Source organism: Equus przewalskii, chromosome 29 (genome assembly GCF_037783145.1).
Source record: "Equus przewalskii isolate Varuska chromosome 29, EquPr2, whole genome shotgun sequence".
NCBI lineage: Eukaryota > Metazoa > Chordata > Mammalia > Perissodactyla > Equidae > Equus > Equus przewalskii.
This window is the reverse complement of record NC_091859.1, coordinates 14,839,004-14,861,566: the sequence shown is the minus strand read 5'-3', so window position 1 is coordinate 14,861,566 and position 22,563 is coordinate 14,839,004. Positions and strand designations below refer to the sequence as shown.

Genomic DNA, 22,563 nt, shown 5'->3' with positions numbered 1-22,563 from the left:
TAGGGACAGAGCTGATCTCAGATTCAGCTGGATCTTGGCCTTCCTTTGCCAACTCTTAGATCTGGGCTAGCTGGCTTTCTCCATATACTGTACCTACCCCAGAAACTTCAGATCTAGATCCTGGAGGCAAAATAAGCGAAGATGGAGAATTCTGAGTCAGACCAGGTTAAAATCTCAACTTGCCACATACTTGCCAACTTAACCTTGGGAAATTTCGTATCTCTGTGGCCCAGTTTCTTCATCTATATAATAGAGATAGTAATAGTTCTTATGTCTTGGGATTATTTTGGACATTTAATGAATTAATACCTAATAGTTTAGAAGAATATCTGGCAAAGAGTAAGCGCTCAGTATTATCATCATTCTAAATTAACCTCAAAAGAAATCCTTTTCCAGCTAAAGCCTTAATGTTGAACATCATCTAACAATGCAGGAAATGTGCTTATCCCTAAAAATTGTTCAGGCTAGGGAAATAGCTAACCTTAGTGGCTAGAGGTCATCGTCACTCAAATTAAATGGACTGAAAATGGGAAAAAGATGATTCCCCAAAGTAAAACTGATGTTTTTTACCAAAAGCAAGGGAAAGAATGCCTATGGGGCAAACAAAAATAATAGATGTTTACTACATAATATATATAAAAAATGTCTTTTTCAAAAGAGTTAGATTAATTATATCTGGTCACACTAAAATTAATCTTAGTGGCATGAAACTATGGTTTGAGTAGAAAAATCAAGGTGAAAAAAATTATCTATTTGTGTAAATTCATGGAAATCATGTTATATATAGTGGTTCCTCAAAATCCAAAGACCACAGGTATTTGGGATCTCATAGGAAAGTTACTGCAAATCAACAAAAGTATAATAATATGTATCAAAATTATTAGCACAGCATTGTTTTAACTATTGTGGAGAGGGAAATTTAACCACTATCTGAATGAAGTTTTTTGCATTACTTGATTAACAAATAATTCACTTGAATGATTTGTTCCATATTTCTAACTGCATGGTTTCTGTTCAGTAAATGCATTGTCTTTACCATCCTATCACTTTTTTCATCTGATATATGTTTTAATATATTAAATGGAAAAGTGTAATGAGGAGTCATCCTTATTTTTGATGAACTATTCCCTAAAACATTTTTATTGACTAAACTATTTCATCATAAATTTAAATAGTTGCAAAGGATGTACTCGCCAACATTTTATCAATACTGACGTTTAAAAATAAATTTCATCACTCCTTTAAATGAATCCAATGACATTTGAATTGGCATAATGATTTGATACCTGTCTATTTAAAAAAAAAACAATAATCTCAATCAAAATTCAAACAGATCCAAAAATTTATATGGAAATGCAAAGAGCCAAGAATAATCAAGACCTGTTTGAAGAATAACAAAATGATAGGACTTGTTCCACCAGATAATATCGAGGTTTATAAAGTGATACAGAGATTAAGACAGCGTAGTATTGGCCAAGGGCTAAACACACTGACAAATGGAATAGAATGAAAAGCTGGGAACAGATCCCTGCAGAGACGGACACTTGATTTAAAACAGGAGGCATGGCTGAGCAATGAGTAAAAGATTGTCTTTCAGTTAATGAGGGAAAACTAGACTCCTCTCACACCATAAGTAAAAATCAGTTCTAGGTATATTATAAACCTAAATGTAAAAGGTTAATCTTTAACAGTTTCAGGAGGTAATAGGGATACAAATAGTATTAACTATTAAAGAAAGGATGAATAAATTTGATACATTAAAATTGAAATTGTATTCACCAAAATAAAGAGTGAAAAGATAAACCATAGAATGGAAGAAGATATTTGCAGCACGTGTGACCCCAATAAAAGACTCAAACTCAATATTTGAAGAAAAATCAAAAGAAAAGACAGAGGACCCATGGAACAAGTTTCTGTGTTGTCATGGACAATGCCATTTAGAGCTGAATAGTTCTTTCTTGTGGGAGCTCTAGCCTTATGCACTGTAGGATGTTTAGCAGCATCTCTGGACTCTACCCACGAGATGCCAATAGCATTTTCTCAGTTGTGACAATCAAAAATACATCCAGACTTCGCCAAAAGTTCTCTAGTGGAATGGAGTAAAATCACCTCTGGTTGAGAACCACTGTGATAGAACAATGAGCAGAAAGCATAAACAGGCACTTGAAAAATAGGAAATCCAAATGTCAATCAATGAATGAAGAGGTGACCAATTTATTAGTAAACAGGGAAATGCAAATGGAAACCACTTTGAGATATCGTAACACACCCATTATATTGGCAAAAATTTAAAAATCTACCAATTGTTTTCAAAGACAAACAGCATTAGGAAATCTTGTGGACTGTAGTTAGTTCTATAACGTGAAACAAGCACTCGGAAAACAATCTAGCATTGTCTTATCAAGATAAAGGTATGCATAACTTAGGACTAGGCACTTCCACTTCTGAAGCACATATCCTAGAAAAATGCATTCCCATGTGCATATGGATGCACATAAAAGAATGTTCACAGCAGCATTGTTTGTAATGGCCAAAGGCTAGAAATAACCTAAATGCTCAATAATAGTGGAATGGATAAATAAACTGTGGTACATCCATTCAATGGAATACTATACAGTAATCAAAAGGAATGGATTTAAGAGAAATACACAAGCAAGGATGCATCTCACAGGTATAATGTCGAGTGAAAAGAGACAAAAAAGAATACAGACTGTTTGATTCCAATTATCAAATGTTCAAAAATAAGAAAATTAAACTTTTTTTAGAAATGGATAACTGACAGTAAAACTATAAGAAAACCCACAAAGTGATTACTGTAAGTCAGGATGAAGATAACTATTGTGGGCATGGAGAAGGAAAGTGGTAAAAACTGGAGAAGACACAGTGGAGACTGTTATTTCTAGACTTAGGTTTTGGCTTTCTGATGTTTATTACATTATATATTTTATGATATGTGCACCATTCTTTATATGTGTTATATATCATTTTAAAAGGTAATAAATACTTCAACAAACATCTCTTTTAAAATTAAGAAAAATATTTCCTTCTCCTAAAACTATTTCCATTTTCTTCCTTCACATATTTTTATCCTAACCTAATATTTTTATACTTGAGTTTATTGATCACTTATCAAAATGAAGTATAATAAAGTGTATATATAAATTGAAATCTAAATTTTTATTTCCTATGCCAAAAAGACTACATATTATGGAGGCTTATAGTTATTAACACATTTTTTAGCATATTTCTTTGAGATTGAGTTGTCATTATAATTATTATTGACATATAATTTATTAAAAAACAATTATGTTATAAACTTTGATAAATAATTATTGCACATGAAAGTAGAATTTTATTGGAAAAGTATCTCTTTATGGGATGAATAATGATCAAAATTGTTCTCATCTGTTTATGAAACAGGAATATAGCTATAAGCTAATATTCAGAACTAGCATATTATTCTAATATTTGTTAAGAGACTTAGGAGATAGTTAATATTTTATAACCTGAGGGAAAGGTATCTAGATGGCAGCATAGGCAGACTCTGAACGCACCTCCGCCCATGTACACAACAAATTTACAACTACTCTGGGAACAATTACCCCTGAGAGAGAACTGAAAACTAAATAAAAAGAAACCTGCAACAAGGGACAGTCCAGACTGACTAAAATTACCTGTTTCAATGAGAAGAGGGTAATGGATACACACACACACAAAATAAGAGGTTGGGTATGATATCAAAAACAAAATTTGGGAGGAGGGGAGTAAAAGAGAAGAGCTTTTATAAAGAGGTCAAACTAAAGAGACTATCAACTTAGCATAGATTGCTATACATGTAGGTTATTATATATGAATCTCATGGTAATCACAAACCAGAAACCTAAAATAAATATACCAAAAATTAAAGGAATGGAACGTAAACATAGTACTAAAGAAAGCCATCAAACCACAAAGAAAGAGAGCAAGAGAAGGAGAAAGGAACAGAGAAGAACTACTAAAACACCCAGAAAAAAAGTAACAAAATGGCATTAAGCACATACTTTTCAATAGCTAATTTAAATGTCAATGGAGTAAATGCTCCAATCAAAAGGTATAGGGAGGCTGATTGGATAAAAAACAAGACCCATATATATGCTGCATACAAGAGACACATTTCAGACCTCAAAAGACACTCAAAAACTAAAAGTGAAGGGATGGAAAAAGATATTCCATGCAAATGGCAATGAAAAGAAAGCTGGGGCAGCAATACTTAATATCAAACAAAATAAACTTTAAAACAAAAACTGTAACAAGAGACAGAGAAGGGCACCATATACTGATAAAGGGAACAATCCAACAAGAGCATATAACACTTGTAAATATCTATGCACCCAACATAGGAGCACCTAAATATATAAAGCAATTATTAATGAAGTAGAAAGAGAAATAAACAGTAACACAATAATGCTAGGAGACTTTAACACTCCACTTACAGCAATGGGCAGATCATCCAAATGGAGGATCGATAAGGAGACATTGGCCTTAAATGACATATTAAACCAGATGGACTTAGTAGATATATACCAAACATTCCATTCAAAAATTGCAGAATACACATTCTTTTCAAATGCACATGGAACATTCTCCAGGATTGATCACATATTAGACCACAAAACTGGTCTCAGTAAATTTAAGAAGATTGAAAATACTACCAAGCAGCTTTTCTGAGTATGAAAGTATGAAACTAGAAATCAACTACAGGAAGGAAGGCAGAAAAGCCACAAATATGTGGAGATTAAACAAAATGCTATTGAACAACGATTGGGTCAATGAAGAAATCAAAGGAGAAATTAAAAAAATAGCTGGAGACAGATGAAAATGAAAATATGACATGCCAAAATTTATGAGATACAGTAAAAGCAGTTATAAGAGGGAAGTATTTTGGAATAGAGGCCTACTGCAACAAACAAGAAAAATCTCAAATGAACACTCTAACAGTGCACCTAAAGGGCCTGGAAAAAGAAGAAAAAACAAAGCCCAAATTCAGTAGAAGGATGAAAATGATAAAAATCAGAGTGGAAATAAAGGAAACAGAAACTAAAAAGACAATAGAAAAAAGTCAATGAAACCAAGAGCTGGTTCTTCGAAAAGATAAACAAGACTGACAAACCTTTAGCTAGACTCATCAAGAAAAAAAGAGAGAAGGATCAAATAAATAAAAATCAGAAAGGACAGAGGAGAAATTACAATGGACACCTCAGAAATACAAAAGATTAAAAGAGAATACTATGAAAACCTATACGCCAACAAATGGGATACTCTAGAAGACACGGATAAATTCTTAGAAGCATACAACCTTCCAAAACTGAATCAGAAGAAATAGGGAATTTGAATAGACCAGTCACAAGTATGGAGATCAAAATAGTAATCAAAAACCTCCCAAAAAATAAGAGCCCAGGACCAGACAGCTTCCCTGATGAATTCTACCAAACGTTCAAAGAGACTTAATACCTATCCTTCTCAAACTCTTCTAAAAAATTGGAGAGGAGGGGAAGCTTCTTAACTCATTCTATGAGGCCAACATTACACTGATACCACAATGAGAGAAGGATAACACAAAAAAAGAAAATTACAGACCAATATCCCTGATGAACATCGATGCAAAAATCCTCAACAAAATACTAGCAAATTGAATACAATAATATATTAAAAAGAGCATACACCATGATCAAGTGGGATTCATTCCAGGGATGCCAGGATGTTTCAACATCCTCAAATCCATCAACGTGATACACCACATTAACAAAATGAAGAATAAAAATCACATGATCATCTCAATAGATGCAGAGAAAGCATTTGACAAGATACAACATCCATATATGATAAAAACTCTGAATAAAATGGGTATAGAAGGACAGTACCTCAACATATATGACAAACCCGCAGTTAATATCATTCTCAATGGAGAAAAACTGAAAGCTATCCCTCTAAGAACAATAACCAGACCAGGATGCCCACTTTCACCACTCTTAGTTAGCATAGTTTTGGAAGTCCTAGCCAGAGCAAACAGGCAAGAAAAAGAAATAAAAGAGATCCAAATTGGAAAGGAAGAAGTGAAACTGTCACTATTTGCAGATGATATGATTTTATATATAGAAAACCCTAAAGAATCCACTACAAAACTTTTAGAAATAATAAAATGAATACAGTAAAGTTGCAGGATACAAAACCAACATACAAAAATCGGTTGTGTTTCTATACACTAACAATGAAGTAGCAGAAAGAGAAATTAAGAATACAATCCCATTTACAATTGAAACAAAAAGAATAAAATACCTAGGAATAAACTTAACCAAGGAGGTGAAAGATCTGTACACTGAAAACTATAAAATATTGTTGAAAGAAATTGAAGACACAAAGAAATGGAAAGATATTCTGTGCTCTTGGATTGGAAGAATTAGCATAGTTAAAATGTCCATGCTTCCTAAAGCAATCTACAGATTCAATACAATCCCTATCAAAGTTGCAACAACATTTTCCACAGAAATAGAACAAAGAATCCTAAAATTTACATGGAACAACAAAAGACCCAGAATAGCCAAAGGATTTCTGAGAAAAAAGAACAAAGCTGGAGGTATCACACTTCCTGATTTCAAAATATACTACAAAGCCATAGTAACCAATCAGCATGGTACTGGCACAAAAACAGACACACAGATCAATGCAACAGAATCAAAAGCCCAGAAATAAACCCACACATCTATGGACAGCTAATATTTTACAAGGGAGCCAAGAGCATACAATGCAGAAAGGAGAGTCTCTTCAACAAATGATGCTGGGAAAACTGGACAGCCACATGCAAAAGAATGAAAGTAGAGCATTATCTTACACCATGCACAAAAATCAACTCAAAATGGATCAAAGACTTGAATGTTGCACCTAAAACCATGAAACTTTGAGAAGAAAACATAAGTACGTTCTTTGACATCGGTCTTAGCAGCATATTTTCAAGTACCATGTCTGACTGGGCAAGGGAAACAAAAGAAAAAATGAACAGATGGGACTACATCAAACTAAAAAGCTTCTGCACAGCAAAGGAAACTATCAACAAAATGAAAAGACAATCTAACAATTGGGAGAAGATATTTGCAAACCGTATATCAGATAAGGGGTTAATATCCAAAATATACAAAGAACACATACATCTCAACAACAAAAAACCAACAACCCAATTAAAAAGTGGGCAAAAGATCTGAATAGACATTTCTCCAAACAAGATATACAGATGGCCAGCAGGCATATGAAAAGATGCTCAACATCATTAACTATCAGGGAAATGCAAATCAAAACTACAATGAGGTATCACCTCACTCCAGTCAGAATGGCTATAATCAACAAGACAAGAAACAAGTCTTGGAGAGAATGTGGAGAAAAGGGAATCCTCGTACACTGCTGGTGGGAGTGCAAACTGGTGCAGCCACTGTGGAAAGCAGTATGGAGTATCCTCAGAAAATTAAGAATAAATCTACCATATGATCCAGCTATCCCACTGCTGGGTATTTATCCAAAGAACTTGAAAACACAAAGGCATAAAGATACATGCACCCCTATGTTCATTACGGCACTATTCACAATAGCCAAGACTTGGAAGCAACCTAGGTTCCCATCAAGGGACAAATGGATAAAGAAGATGTGGTATTTATACATGATGGAAAACTACTCAGCCATAAGAAATGATGAAATCTGGCCATTTGTGACAACATGGATGGACCTTGAGGGCATTTTGCTAAGTGAAATAAGTCAGAGGGAGAAAGTCAAATACTGTATGATTTCACTCATAAGTAGAAGATAAGAATGACGACAAACAAACACATAGCAACAGAGATTGGATTGGTGGTTACCATAGGGGAGGGAGCGGATGGAGGGCAAAAGGGGTGATTAGGCTCACATGTAAGGTGATGGACTATAATTAGTTTTGGGTGGTGAACATGATGTAATCTACGCAGAATTCAAAATATATTACGATGTACATCTGAAAGCTATATAATGTTATAATCCAGTGTTACTGCAATAAAAAAAAAGAAGAAGAACATTTTACCCAGTCTGAAGTTATTAAAGGGTCCAGGAATTTATTCATGCTTTATTTGTTTTAAGACCCTGAATCGTATCACTATTTTTAAATTTAGACTTCTGATCCAACTGAATTAGTCATGTAGTATGGTGGTGGGGAATACATCAATTTTAACTTTCGTTTATTATGTCTGTTCAGGTGTCACAATGCCACTTATTAAAAAAGTTATCTTTTCTGAATAATCTTAAAAAAAAGAAAAAGAAAAAAAAAGAGGAAGATTGGCAACAGATGTTATCTCAGAGCCAACATCTTCCTCACACAAAGAAAAAAACAAGATACAGATGTTCACTAGGTTTTTCTGTTATTTGCTGGTTAGTTTTGAAGGTTACAGGATGTTTAAATATGACCGAAAGTTTTGGCCACTCTGACCAATGTGTAGCCAATAGAGAAATTTGAAAGCATCATTCTTCTCACTTCCAAGTAATCACTCCCCAGCCATAGTAAATGAGAACAATTGGATTTTTTCCTCTTTTGGACGTATATACTCTGCTATTATAAGCTATGCCTTATTTGAGTTTGCCTTTGTTAATTTGCTGTAATGTGATTAGTTAAGTTATTCTTACCCCACAGATCTAATGTAAAATACAGTAATGGCTAGGATCACTTTGCATTTATATCAAAAGTGTGATGTGCCGGGGCCTGCCCCATGGCTGAGTGGTTGAGTTCTCAAGCTCAGCTTCGGCAGCCCAGGAGTCTTGACAGTTCGGATCCTGGGCTGGGACATGGCACCGCTCGTCAGGCCATGCTGAGGTGGCGTCCCACATGCTACAACTAGAAGTATCCACAACTAAAAATATAACAACTATGGAGAGGGGGGCTTTGTGGAGAAAAAGGAAAAGTAAAATCTTAAAAAAAAAAGTGTGATGTGCCAAGTCATGGCTGTAATTATTATCTAACGTCTATAAATTAGCATATTTTTCACATCTTACAGGCAAAATGTTGATTTTTTTTAAGTTAGTTTAATACGCTTTCCAGAAATGCAGAGGGACACATTTTAACAAAAATGTAATCAGGAGGACAATGGTGGATCATTGAACACGCACATAACATGTATCTTGAAAAGACTGAAATGTTGCATTCTCTCTGTAGATATCACTCTACAAAAGGAAACTCAGGAAGGAATTCCACCCCCGACCCAGAGTCAGGAAGCCCTGAAATCTCAGGAGAATATATCACGACCCATTCACCATCCTTTAGTTTTAAAAACTAACTTTGAAGAAGAAGAGGAGGAAGGAGACGAACAAAATGGTTAGTAAGCCTTTTCTCAGATTTACAGTGCAGGTCCACAAACTTCACGATATTTTCTACGTATTTGTGTAACTCTTAGAGGTTTATAATGTAATATATGACAAATTATGGTGAGAAAATAGCTTTAATTTTATTAAGTATATTAAATTCATTATGTTCTTATTTGTTCTCTGTCTACAGATGCTTATAATTCTTTGTATTGAAAAGTTTTTGTTGTATGATGGCTGGGAGACATCCCATGTTTAAACACGTACAGTTGCTTATAGGAATAATAATAACCTCTTTTATTTATATATAACAAGATTGTTATACATATGTCCATCTATCTGTCTATATATTACATGATTACATCTGTCACATTTAATCCTTGAAGTTACAGAGATCCATAGTGTATAATTCATAAAGCACTATCATCTGCATTATCCTAAGCAATCCTTGCAAAAGGATAAACAGGGTTAGAACCCAGATCTTTTGCATGCTAGTCCATCCTATTCCTCCCATATCATCACAGCACTGTGGTGCCAATAAATATGTACAAACCAGATAAACATTCAGCAAAAATAAACTTAGTCTTTTCTCTGTCTTTACTCTGGAATGTTTCCTTCTCTGGGCTACTGGCCACCATAGTGTCTGTGCTCAGGAATACATAAAGCTTTTTATTCCTCTTTTTGCTGGCTTTATCTCCACATCTGCCATAGCTACATATTCCTCCAAACAAACAAACATCATCTCAACATGTGAGTCCATACCTCTAGCTTCTCATCTCAAGACGCAAAATGTGTAATTAGTCATTTCTTTTCTCCTGACTGATTCTTTCTAATACTAGAAATACAGCAATTAGAAACATCTGCCAATAGGCAAATTGTTAATTTTAAAAATTAAAACAAAAACCAGTAATCCATCTATGAGAACAATGTCTGGGATTTTTCATTCTGATTTATAAATTTTCAGATTATTTGGCTTTGGGACAATTTAATTTAAAAAAAATATATCCTATAGATGCTTCTGGTTTATGGACAAAGACTTCTGAAGAAATTGAAGAAAAAAGAGCAATAAAGGAGATATGTTATAAATCTGGTAAGAAATCAAACATTTGTGGATTTTCTAATACTTGAATTGACAAATATACTAACCATTACTTTTCTTATGGGAGATTAGGTGACTACTACAGATTTCATACTCCACCGGATAAGTCATCATCAAAAAGCATAGCCTCCACGGCGGAAAAAGAGTTAGAAAAGCCTTTGGAAAATGGCAGTGAATTGCAAGAAGGTAAGTAATGAAAAGTCAGCATTTCAAGTTGATGTGTCAGAGACGCTTGGTGTGATAGGCTGTGAATTATTTAGTAAGATGAACCGTAGAGCTAAATGATAAATAATACATCAGAATTGAGAGTGAGAAGGAAGTGCTTTTATCAGATGACCTAAATTTAATACGAAAAGCTGCTATTAATGTAATTATGCTTTCCCAGAGGAGCCACAGAACGAATAGATTTCACAAACACAGGATGACACTCTGCACCCCATGCGGTAATTCTGCAAATAGTTTGCTTTTACCATTTTATTTGTCTATGAGAATAAATCTCCCTGAGAAATACGTGTCGATTTTTCTTTAAGAATAGAAAGAACAACCTAGCCCTCCAGGGGAAAAGGGAGATCACAGAATGACATTAGCAGCAGAACAAGGGTCCATTTGTTTATTGAATGAGTGCCTTGTGTGCACCAGGCAATTTCAGGGGGAATGCAGGTGGATAACTAACTCCAAGGCTGTGCTTTTCATCGACCTTATGCTTTGATGAATCTGATTTTGCTGTTGGTGAACATTTTGCCCTCAAAGGCAAGATAAGAATATGCAAAACATTATTTTCTGGATATAAAGAACTCAGAGGAAATCCATGGATGTCATAAGTTTATATAGCTTTCTTACCCCTAAGATGAGCTGAAAAATAAGTTTTGCAGTGGTAGGAGAGATTGGAATCCTCTCCTCCCCTAAAAAGAAAGGTAGTTAGGAAAGTCTGCTGGGATAAAGATGAGTATAGGATAAAGAGTAAAATGCCTGGCGTATGAATAGATAAGTGGCAAACTATTTAAACACATGGCGGTAGGTGGCAGCAGCATTCCATCAGATGGCGGAACAATTGAAAAGACCTAGCTGTAGGTGGGAGCCATGTAGGGAAGGACAGCTGACCTGCATTACCTAGACAAGAGAAAAAAAATAACAAAACAAAAACAAACAAAACTGTTTTGAAGAATGTTAAAAATGGCAGATTATAAAGACAATTGCATGCACTTTGGCTTTATATTATGGTTTTAAAAGCTTTTGATTTTTAAATAATTTCAGTTAATTCATGAACACTCTTTACAGAGATTTCTTCAAATGTCAGCATTTTACACATTTGATTTTTCACTCTCTAAATATGCATATTGTTATTATTTTTTTCCAAACTGTTTGAGAGTAAGTTGCAGATATGATGCCCCTGTATGACTCTCACGTAACTGTAGGATAAATATCAAAGTCAGCAAATTATCACTGATACAATATTATTTAGACTTTTTTTTTTAACAATTTTCACCAATTGTGCCATCAATGTCCTTTATAGCAAAATAAAGTGTTTTCCCTGGTTTAGATCCAATCCAGAGTCACATGTTGCATTAGATTGTTATATCTTTTTATTTTGCTTTTAATAGTTTATTTTAGAAGAAAACTATCTAGAGATGTATAGGGAAAATGGTGAGAATCAATTATGACAGTATAATTAGCATTTTTTAATCAATAGTAGTCTCTGATATTTTTACTCAGTTTGTTCATGGTGAATAGACATAAAACAAATATAAAATTCATTATATGAAAAACACATCAAATAAACTAAATATATTATACACACACAATAGTTTTAGATTGCTTACATTTTTAAATTGCCGTTTGATAAATTATCCACGTACGAAAATAAACTTGTTTGCTGCTTTCCTGACAATTATACAGTTTGCTTAAAATTCATGTATTTATAAATTTATTGTTCATCATATCACTATGAAACAATACTTGCATTAACTGTTAGGGTTTTTACCATCCTCATGAATTGTATCATAAACTTATGTAAGCATCTCATGGTTCCATGGGGTAATTTTTTTCTTCTAGGGGATGGTCTTACAGTTCCGACAAAATTTAGCCTATATGAAAGGCAAGGTGAGATAAAAGCATCATTGGATAGGAAACCAAGGACTGACATTGCTGCTTTCGAAAATGGAGGTGAGTTAATTTATTACTGATTGATTCTGAATACATCACCATATAATAAATGAATCTGAAATTTCTATCTCATAACTAATTTTGTTTCATCAAAAGTTTTTTGACATTTTAATTGTTGACTTTGTTAGGTAAGCTCCTTGAGGCCTGGAACTGTATATAATCATTTGCTGTAGATGAGTCTCTGTTTTAGAATGTCTAGCACGTGATGTGTACTCAGTAAATATTTGTAGAATAAATAATTTTGTGTTTAAATAATTGAATAATTGGATGAATTGAGACGTTTATAAAATTTAAAGATGGCTGGAAGTTAATATGCTGGAACAATGAGCCAAATTTAGTAAGGTAAACTTGAACTGTGATAAACATAAAATCTTGCATTTAAGTGCAAGACATTAATGGTAAGTTTTCTTCAAGTTGGGAAAGACCTGACAAGATACACATTGTGAGGAAAAAATAAGTATTTTTTGTTGGCCGCAGTTTTCAAAATGATTCAGTAATGCGTGTCAGCTACCAAATAGCTAAGGTAAACTTACATTGAATTATTAGAAGTAGTATAAGAAGATAATTAAATGTGATAAGTCATTTAAAGTACTCAGCAGAGTGTCTGACATAGAGAAAAACGCTCCATAAATGTCCACTGATTTCTGTACAGTGTGGTCCACATTTGGGTGTCATTATATAGGAGGTTACTTGAAACTAATATTTTGTCTTAAGAAAGGGTGACTTGTATGGTGAAGGATCTGCAAATTATGTATATAAGTAGTATTTAAAGCAACTATGGATATTTATCTGGGAAGATGGAAGACCTTCATGGAACATAAAAACTACTTTCATATGTCTGAAGATATTATATGGAAGATAAATTATATTTACTCTAAGTATCTCTAAAGTGTGGAAATAAAGATTGTTATATGTTGAAGGAAAATTAATTGTGTTGACTATGTGAATTTTCTTGCATTTATCTGTATGTAAGAGTACATACTATATATTCGTACACACACACACATATATATATACACACACACATGTATTAATCGAAACATATGTGATGTGTATAGAGATGGGGACGGTATCACCAAAAAGTGTTTAAACAAAAGTGGGCAAAAGAGATATTATAGAGGAGAATAATCCTGTTATTGAAAGATAGTTTTGTACGACTTTCTGCCATCATTGCCACTGACAGTAAGGTATTGTCGTAGGAGGTGACTGTTATGTTCCACAGAGGATTATATTTCTTGGAGTAGATGAAAATGAAGCTTTAAATGAAGAGAAAGAAATCACCATGTCAACATGTTCAAATACTAAAGGTAAAGAACCTTCTATATTTTGATCCATTTGTAATTTGGATAGATAAGTTAAACATAAAGCTTGAATGTTGTAGAAACGAATACAAGAGGCAAGATAATAAATAAAAATATACACTAAATACACAATTTTTAGGAGTCAAAGATTCCTACGTGCCCTGTCCTGGCTGCTCCCTAATTGTTTGACCATGTGGCTTTATCATTTTTAGATTTAATTTCCTTATCAGGGAACTTTGCCTGTCGGACTACATAATTTCTAGGAGTCTTGCCAGCTCTAAAGTTATTAGTTCTCTTAAATAGTAATATCAAGTCTTTTTTTTTTGGCTTTTTTTTCCCACTTCAAATCCTGATTGAATTTTCTTAGAAAGCTTTGTGAAGCTATACATATTAATACTGCAAAGAGTATTAATCTCATAATGACTTCCTCATTTTATAATTATTACTAACTGTAGTCTGTGAATAATCAAAAGATACAATAATAAAAAACATCTGCGATAGTTTTATGCTGCCCTTAGGCTTAGAATCCCCCAGCTGGTATGTCTGCTGGGCAGTTCTCTCAGTCACAGACTAAAAGTGCAGCAGCCCTGTAATTAGAGGACTTCACATATTCTCCATCCAAAGATTAACCAATTTCATTTACTGCTTTCCCCACCATTAAATTGATGTTCTCAAGAACAGGAAAAGGCACTAGAGATCAAATTATTCTTATGGAAAATTATATGTAAATCTCTTTTCCTCTCTTTCTCTTACTCAGAGGTGGAAAAGTTTTGCCCAATCCATCAAAAAAACCACACCTCTAACTACACTAATAATGGTAGCCACAAATAACATGTAGCTGTTGAAATTTAAGTTAATTAAAATTAAGTAAAATAAAAAATTAAGCTCTTCAGGGGCACTAGCTATACGGCAAATGCTCAATGGCCACATGGGACTAGTGGCTGTCATTTCAGACAGCGTAGATTTAGAATGTTTCCATTATGGTAGAAAGCTCTATTGGACAGTCCTGCTCCAAAAGCTGGCAACAAGTGAAAGTTGTTACATTTTAAATATTTCTTGAACCGCAATTTAATTTGGCACATTTGATGTAAGATGGATAACCTTTTCATTCTTTTGTGTAGAGGTATTAAAAATATTGCCACAAATATATAATTTACATATTGAAGGTAGTGACTGTATTTCTGGACTTTTAATGTTTTGTTAGTGACAAATTTGGGGACAACAATGCCGTAGTGAATTTCAGTGATACATTCTAAAAATTAATATACATATACATATTAAAGAGGTATGCCCATCATATAATGTTTGAAAAGTGAAATACCAACTGAAATGCTTCTTTTACTAATATTGATATTTTATTTTCTTAATTTGCTTTAAAAGATAACAAGGACAATTCTCATCCAAAGCGTTCCCTAACCACCCGACTAGTACCTACAATGCATGTATTAAATGCTACTGAGAATATCAGTATGAAGTGCAGAGAGGATCCCTCTTCAAGTGAGATATTAGCTCTATCACTTTTTTGGCCTTAGATATATTTGCCTTATCATGGATTTGTTTTGCTTATTTGAAATATAATTTTTTTTAAAAAGTATGGTTTACAAATTGTTCAGGATTAAGAATTAAAAACACAATATTCTACTAACTCTGAAAAAGAATTGTAATGTAGGTCCTAGTAAATTATATACTTTCCCACTAGTTTAATTTCAGTATTAAAATTAATAATATACTACCTTATTGGAAGATTCATTAGTCTGGCATTTTAAATTTCACCCATAGTGGGATACATTGACAGGTTTTATTATGTTTTGAATTGTTTTTCTTGATTTGGCTTCTCCTTGCCATTAAGTGCTCTGAGCTACTTCTCTTGATACAATTAAGACTCACGAATCTTCCTCTGTTTCCTTCCCTCCTTCCTTCTTTCCCTTATTTCATTTATTGAACCCCCGTAATATTCTTGATCACATCTAAGCACTGAAGGGAACCACGATGGTTTACCCCCAAGAAGCTCATTTAGTGACGCTAGTTAAAAATATAGTTTGCAAATCCTACGAGTGGGAGCTTGAGAGTAAGGGTGGAACGTGATGTTTGGAGATGAGGTGGTGAATCAGAGCTTCACTAAAGGCTTAAAGCTGAAGCTGAAGTTCAGAGCTGGGGCGGAGAGATTTGCTGGTCCACCATAAAGAGCTAATGTAATCTGCATAGTGAACTTGATGTTCATTTTCTCTGTGCAGTAATTACTTGTGAATGTTCAGGATCTCCACATAGAGAAATAACAGAGTGCCTCTCTCTACCAAATTGTTTTAAGATCCTCTGGAGAGATGCACTTTAGAAATTTCTGGAAGATGGAGCATGCATATAAAATTTTCATTGGAAAAATATGCAAGTAAAAAGTGAATAATTTAGTGATCTTAGCACTTACAAATTCTGATTATTCAGTCTTGTTTCACCCAACTATCTATACACTCAACTTCTTATGATCTTAAAAGAATAAGGTAAAATTCACTAAAAGTATTTTACATTAATCCAACTTCTTAAAAGTAGTGGTTTTGGCTAAAAAGGTACAAGAAGGTTTATGTTCAAAATAATTCTAAAACTACTTAAAAATAGCATTATAATGAGATAAATGGTTACTTTTGGAATGTAATTTTATGTCCTTTTTAAAAGAACCTACACACTGCTTATTGAAAGTTTTCTTATCTATCAATTTCCAAGACTGATTTTTTATTTTGGTACTTAAAAATAAATCACCCTTTGTTCTAGAAAGTAAAGTACTAGGTTGGTGCATTTACTTTTTTCTTTTGCTTGACATGTGAATGCACAGATAACAATTAGCACCTACAGTAATTTTCAGATGAAAGCATCTCTTAAAAAACTGTAAAAATTTGTATCTTCTTTAAGTGAACGACGTGCAGCCAGTGAAGAAGCCTCATTTTAAAGGGGTGAAAAAAAGAAAATGGATTTATAATGAACCAAAGAACTTTCCTGGCCCAGGAATGCGGAGAGGTAAAGTGTCTATCTATTAGATATTCCTAAATTGTAATTTGAAAAGAGGTTAAATAGCAAATAATATTTTCTACCAGAAAAACAAATCTCTGTTGTTCAGCATGTAACTGTAGATGTCCACGAACCCCTATAAACTTAGATCTTTTGGCTTAGTTGTCTTGCATTGTGCTACCAAACACTTTAAGGACTATACGTTATTTACGGGTGTGAAACCAGCTTATTTTATCCCTCACTCCCTTTCCCCTTTCTTTTACAGCAGTACAGACCCCAAATCCCCAAAATAAAATGAGTTACCATCACAATAATAAAAATAGAAATGCTGAGAATGCATCCTATATCCATGTTCAGAGAGATGCCGTCAGGACTGTCTCATTGAATGCACCTCCCTGCAGCAGGCCCAGAAATGGGTCCTACAATAAAGTCGATGTTACCAAGGAACCCAAACTCAACCTCTGTCCAGGTGAGTTTCTTTACTTGTATGGCTCACTCATGTCTGTGGTTTGCATTCCCATGGAATTTCCTGATGGTCTAACTCATCTTCATTGCTACCTGCCCTCCTCTTCTTTCTCCAGGCCATCACCCCCATAACATCTTAGAAAACTAGTGAGAGGATTTCTTCCATGTGCAGGAGTACACATGGTTTAAAGGATATGGTAGGAGACATGTTGGGTGCAGATGGCTTGACATTCAACCTCCCTAGAGTTTTGTCTCAGAGCACTGATTTTTGTTGCCCCAGGTAGCTTTATTTCACTCTTGAGGATTGTTTTCAAATAGTTGACATTTTCTTGTTTCACTAACTGCATTGTTCAATTATCACTTTCAGGCTAGTGCCTTGGCTTTTCTTTAGACCTTCATGATTACTTTCTGAAAGGGTTAGTTTAGGGGTTAACTGCAATATTTTCGACAACCTCTCATCTCCCCCATGATGCACAGACTGCTTCTAAATCATTTCATCGTGTAATAGGCAGTCATAGTACATGTCAGGAAGTACAAGGCACAGGCAGGAGGGAACCACATCTCTTTCTCTTCCTGTCTTAGATGAGTTTTGCTCTTGAAGTTGGGTTTCGGTTTTTTCAACTTGACAAAAGGCCACTGAGTTCCCTGTAATTTCGTGTTTGTATTTTCCTGTATTCACAGTCTAGTTAGTAGAGTTCAGAATGTTGTAAACTCTCTGAAATATAAGTAAAAACTCTACATCTCTTTAGGTCCTTTCTTTTACGGTTTAAATAGAGGTTCGCCTTTTCTTCTATTTATTTTAGAATAGAATGATGTTTGGATTTACATATAAAAATAAAGATATCCTTTGGTGAAATAGGCTTTTAACCTTATTTGTTACTATTATTATTTTATTACTAATTGTATTATCATTTTACTGTGAGTGGATGACTGTGAAAAATAGAATGGCTACCAGAAGAGTTTGGTGCCATTGTCTAGATTTGTGTTAAGGTGGCTGCAGTTATATTCACTATTGCTTTTGCACCGTTAGTGCAAATGCCAACATAGGGGAAAAAGAAAATAAGTTCTTGGGATTAGTATGGAGTATGCTTTGAGAATCACAGCTGCATAGTAACACTTGAAAACACAAATACAGCATTATTCGATAATAGTTCAAATGCAGAGCTGTCAGAGGAAAGTAGATATTTAAGGGCCAAGTCAGTGTATACATGCTTTCGTTTCCTGGGGCAGGGAGTTCACTATGGTGGAGCGATCACTGCCATCATGAGAGTCACTTCATGGAAGGAAAAGGGGATTGGGCTGTACCTCCTAGATTTTACTTTCTTTCTTTCTTTTTAAACTCTGCAAATATTAGCAGAATTGTGTGGAAAATCATAGTAAAGCAAGGCAATGAAATATTTGGGTCACATTCAGATATCATACTCTCCTCTGGCTTAGCCTCCTGGGAGAGAGGCGTTCTTGAAGAATTGGACAGCCAATTAAGAGATGTGTTAACCTTGTTCATTGACAGCTTAAATGGTCTTCATAAGCTCACTTGCGGCCCTGATGCCTTAGCTTTGAAATGGTAAAATGAACTACTTAGAGAATAGCTCTCCTCTGAGATGTTTATAACATTGATATGCTCCTGGAATATGATTTCAAAGTTATACAATAATTTAATTCCAGTCTCCTTTGTTTCCTCAGATAAATATATGTCAACATCATATAATGGTACAGGCTGGCGAAAAAGAATTCCTTTTTCAAAGACATATTCAAAAACTGAAAAGATATATACAGGTAAATATTTACTAGTGATTTTAATGTATCATACAATTCTGAAAATGAATAGCAAGTTTTTAAGCTCAAGGAACATTTTAGAAAATTTTCGCGATACATATGAGCACAATTACTTGGAGTTTAGTAGATATCTTGCCTACCAGCAATTTAATTTGACTTTGTTTCATTGTAGTTCTCCTTTACCCATTTTTATGTGTTATCAGAAATCTTTAGGTATATTTTTCTCCTTAGCTACAAGCATAGGAGTTGCAGCAACTATATAATAAGTTAAGATGCACTCTTTGTTGAACTACAAAGGAAATATATAAAACTGTATTTTGACACAAAATATTAAAGCCCTACTGTATCCACCATAGACGAATATTGGCTGGTGCAGACTGACAGGGCAGCTAAGATGAACTTTCGAGACTGGGAGGTTCAGAATGACTGTGGTGTCCTCTTGTGCTCTGTGCTCTGGGAGGGTGTGGGGATAGAACTTCCCCAGGGTGGAGGTTGGTGGCAGACCCAACCTCAGGTGATTCCCTTAAAAGCTTGGTCTCCCAGCTTATTCTGGGGCTGGCTCAGTAGGTTTGGAAAACCACACAGGATAAAATGATTTCAGTTACTTCTCAGAAAATTGAACATTTCAGAAAAACTTCTAGATAGGGAGTTCCTACTTAAATCAGTAGCCGAGAACTTTCAGAATCACCTGAAATCCATAAGCTCTTGTACTAGAACTTCTCAGAATGAGCGAGAACACATCCAGACTACAAACTGTCCCCTTTCTAAAAGAAATAGCTGAGATCTTCTAAAGCAGCATTTCTCCAAACTCTTTCGACTACAGCTGTGACGCATTATGCAGCCCTGTACACATACTTATGTACTGGAGTCATCTTTCCCCCATCTCTTCCCAAACCATATTGTACTGCAAGAGAACTCTGCTACAGTGCTATCTGAGTATATGTTCTCTTAACTCTGTGTGGGTTTTCACATGTGATTTCACTTAATATTGAGGGGAAGGAGATGAAATGTTGATGAAAGTCCTGGATAAAACCACAAATTGTTGAGCCACATCTTTTTCTTTTATGATTTCCTTGTGGGTGGGATGTTACTTGGAGTATTAAAGGATGTGCTCTTCACCCCTGCTGCTGTCCCAGTGATTGCGCTTGTATCCCAGCAGCCTTCTCCCCTCCCATTCCAGATAGTTAAACATGAATCTGGAAGGCTTTGGGGGAAGGAAGCGGTCACTTCCTAGCATTCATGTGTGGCACAGGAAGGGGGATGTGACAGGGGAGGTGAGCAGAAAAAACCACTTTTTTCTTTCAATCTGCAGAGTGAGGAGGAGGATATGGAGAGGTAGCAAGAGACCAGACAAAGTGTAGAGCTACTTATTCAGTCCTAGTCCCCTTCTCCTCTTCTCCCACCACCCCCAACTATGCCAGGCCCTAGGGGTAGAAAGGTCAATGATAGAATTCCCCTTGAAGCTTTTAAGAATCTGAGCGTAAAAAGGATCTGCATTGTACTTCCCACATGCAACCTAGAGGGAAAAACTTTGGAGAAAATTTTTCACTGCCATCTGGTGGTGGGGTTGGGGGGAGGGCAAGCCATGTCTAACATGAGAGGACTGGAGACAGCCTCTTGAGATTTCCATGCTCCATTGTTGCTTGGGAAGGCATCACAGATTCCTGTGAATTTCAAGGGAGAGAGAATCAGTGGGCTGGGACTGAAGGGATAGCATCAGAAAGATGCCTTTGTGGTAGTGCCCTATTGGAGGAGAGGACTCAGCCTGAATTCTAACAGATTGCTCTGCCAGAGAGTCCATTTAGAAACCAAGCCATCATCCAAACATCAAACTCTTGTTACCTGAAGTAAGGTCTGAGGACCACTAGCAATGACATCACCTGGGAGCTTGTTAGAGATGTGGAATGTACTTCTCAGACCTGATGAATCAGAATCTGCACTTTAACAAGATCCCCAGGTGATTAGGATGCACAATAAAGTTTGAGAAGCCTTAGATGACGGTAGCTGGGCCACCATTCACCAGCACGTGACCCAGACCTTGTTGAGACCCAATATCGTTGAGACAATATTCTCTTTCTAGCTGTAGCTATTCTCTTCTGTTCCAACCCTAGAAATTAGAATAAGCAGCAGGGAGGTTGGGGAGGGAGAAAAACCATGAGAAAGAATTTCAAATCTGAATGTGATTGAAAGGTAAACGTGAAGTAACAAAGAAATCACTAAATTGGATCAAGTTTATGTGCAAAGGACTAGATAAGTTTTTTATATCAAGAGGAAGGAGGAGTTAGAGTCAAGAAATTAAACAGAATTATGACAAAATAAAGTTAGCTTTTTCACTTGTCTGAGCTTTAGACTGAGAAATTGGTAACCCCTAAACTTTTATCCTTTCCAATTGTTGTCATCACCAGAACAGAGCGAGAAAGATTAGCATGTGTTTCCTCCTCTGCACTTCCTGTTAGGGCACAGAGGAGTGAAATCAGCATCTCCCAGTAGGCAGAGGGACTGCTGGAGAGAGGAGGCAGAGAACAAGAGCTGCCACTAGTCTATTCCTCTAAGGAATAGCTGGGAGCCAAGGCAACAGAAGTGTAAATCGACTAGAGAAGCCTTTTGGGAATCTTGTTAGATGCTATGAGGATAATGCAATAGGAGAGGAGAATGTGCCTATGGGAATCGAGGAAAGGACCTGAAGGCGATTAGAGATGTCATTCTCATTGTCAGTCTTCCCTTGAGGCCATGTGTCTTTTCGGATAAGGGATATAGCTGGTGTGGCTGGAGGTGCCTGTCTCCAAAGAATGGAATGTTCATTCTGTTCATTCTGGGTACCTCATGGTGCAGCCTTATATATAGCATTATTTCCATTCTTTTCCATCCCTCTGTCCAAATTCAAAACATGGTAAGCTTTAGAAAGATGTGGAATTAGTTTCAAAGGCATTTTGAAAATTTATGAATTAAAACAATAAGGTTAGTTTTTGTTTTGCCTTTAGATTTATGGTAAGTAATAGCGAAAGAAATGCGAAATGTTGGTACCCTGAAGAATACTGAAAAAGAATATAATTAAGATATTTTGTTTATTTTATTATTAGAGCCAAGAAGAAATGGGAGCAAGTAAACCTGGAGGTTGAGAGAAGAGAAAAATGAGAAAAGAGAAAAGTGCCAGACATCATCTGATTTACAATCAAATATGAAAATTCAAAGAATGAGATACTCAAGTACTCCATACTATATACTGGATAGCCAAAGATGATAAAATGCAAATTCTGAAAATAAGTTGCAGGAAGTACATTGTGCTCTTTCAAAACTGATAAAAAGGCAAATTACAAACAGCTGCCTGTGTATTTATATAGGTCTGGAATTCATTTGATGCATTGCCACAAACATTTAATAAAATTTAAAAGTTTGACAATTAAAATCACTCTTTAA

The 22,563-nt window shown here is 35.1% G+C and overlaps 1 protein-coding gene across 31 annotated transcripts in view; it reads left to right on the top strand.

The window, feature by feature from the left end:
- C29H12orf50 (chromosome 29 C12orf50 homolog) overlaps positions 1 to 22,323 on the top strand; it is a 38,052-nt gene extending 15,729 nt beyond the window's left edge. For 6 of the 31 annotated variants that reach the window (XM_070600091.1, XM_070600096.1, XM_070600095.1 and 3 more), the window contains 10 exons: positions 9,200 to 9,358; positions 10,358 to 10,435; positions 10,517 to 10,630; positions 12,497 to 12,607; positions 13,807 to 13,914; positions 15,289 to 15,405; positions 16,810 to 16,914; positions 17,174 to 17,374; positions 19,054 to 19,146; positions 22,227 to 22,323. In XM_070600091.1, coding sequence (XP_070456192.1) covers positions 9,200 to 9,358; positions 10,358 to 10,435; positions 10,517 to 10,630; positions 12,497 to 12,607; positions 13,807 to 13,914; positions 15,289 to 15,405; positions 16,810 to 16,914; positions 17,174 to 17,374; positions 19,054 to 19,146; positions 22,227 to 22,252 — 1,112 coding nt within the window. In that variant the 3' untranslated portion in view covers positions 22,253 to 22,323. Of the gene's footprint in view, positions 1 to 9,199; positions 9,359 to 10,309; positions 10,436 to 10,516; positions 10,631 to 12,496; positions 12,608 to 13,806; positions 13,915 to 15,288; positions 15,406 to 16,809; positions 16,915 to 17,170; positions 17,375 to 19,053; positions 19,147 to 22,226 lie in introns of all 31 variants that reach the window. The other 25 variants (XM_008527137.2, XM_070600090.1, XM_070600089.1 and 22 more) reach the window with 6 other exon arrangements.
- Positions 22,324 to 22,563: the final 240 nt, after the last annotated feature.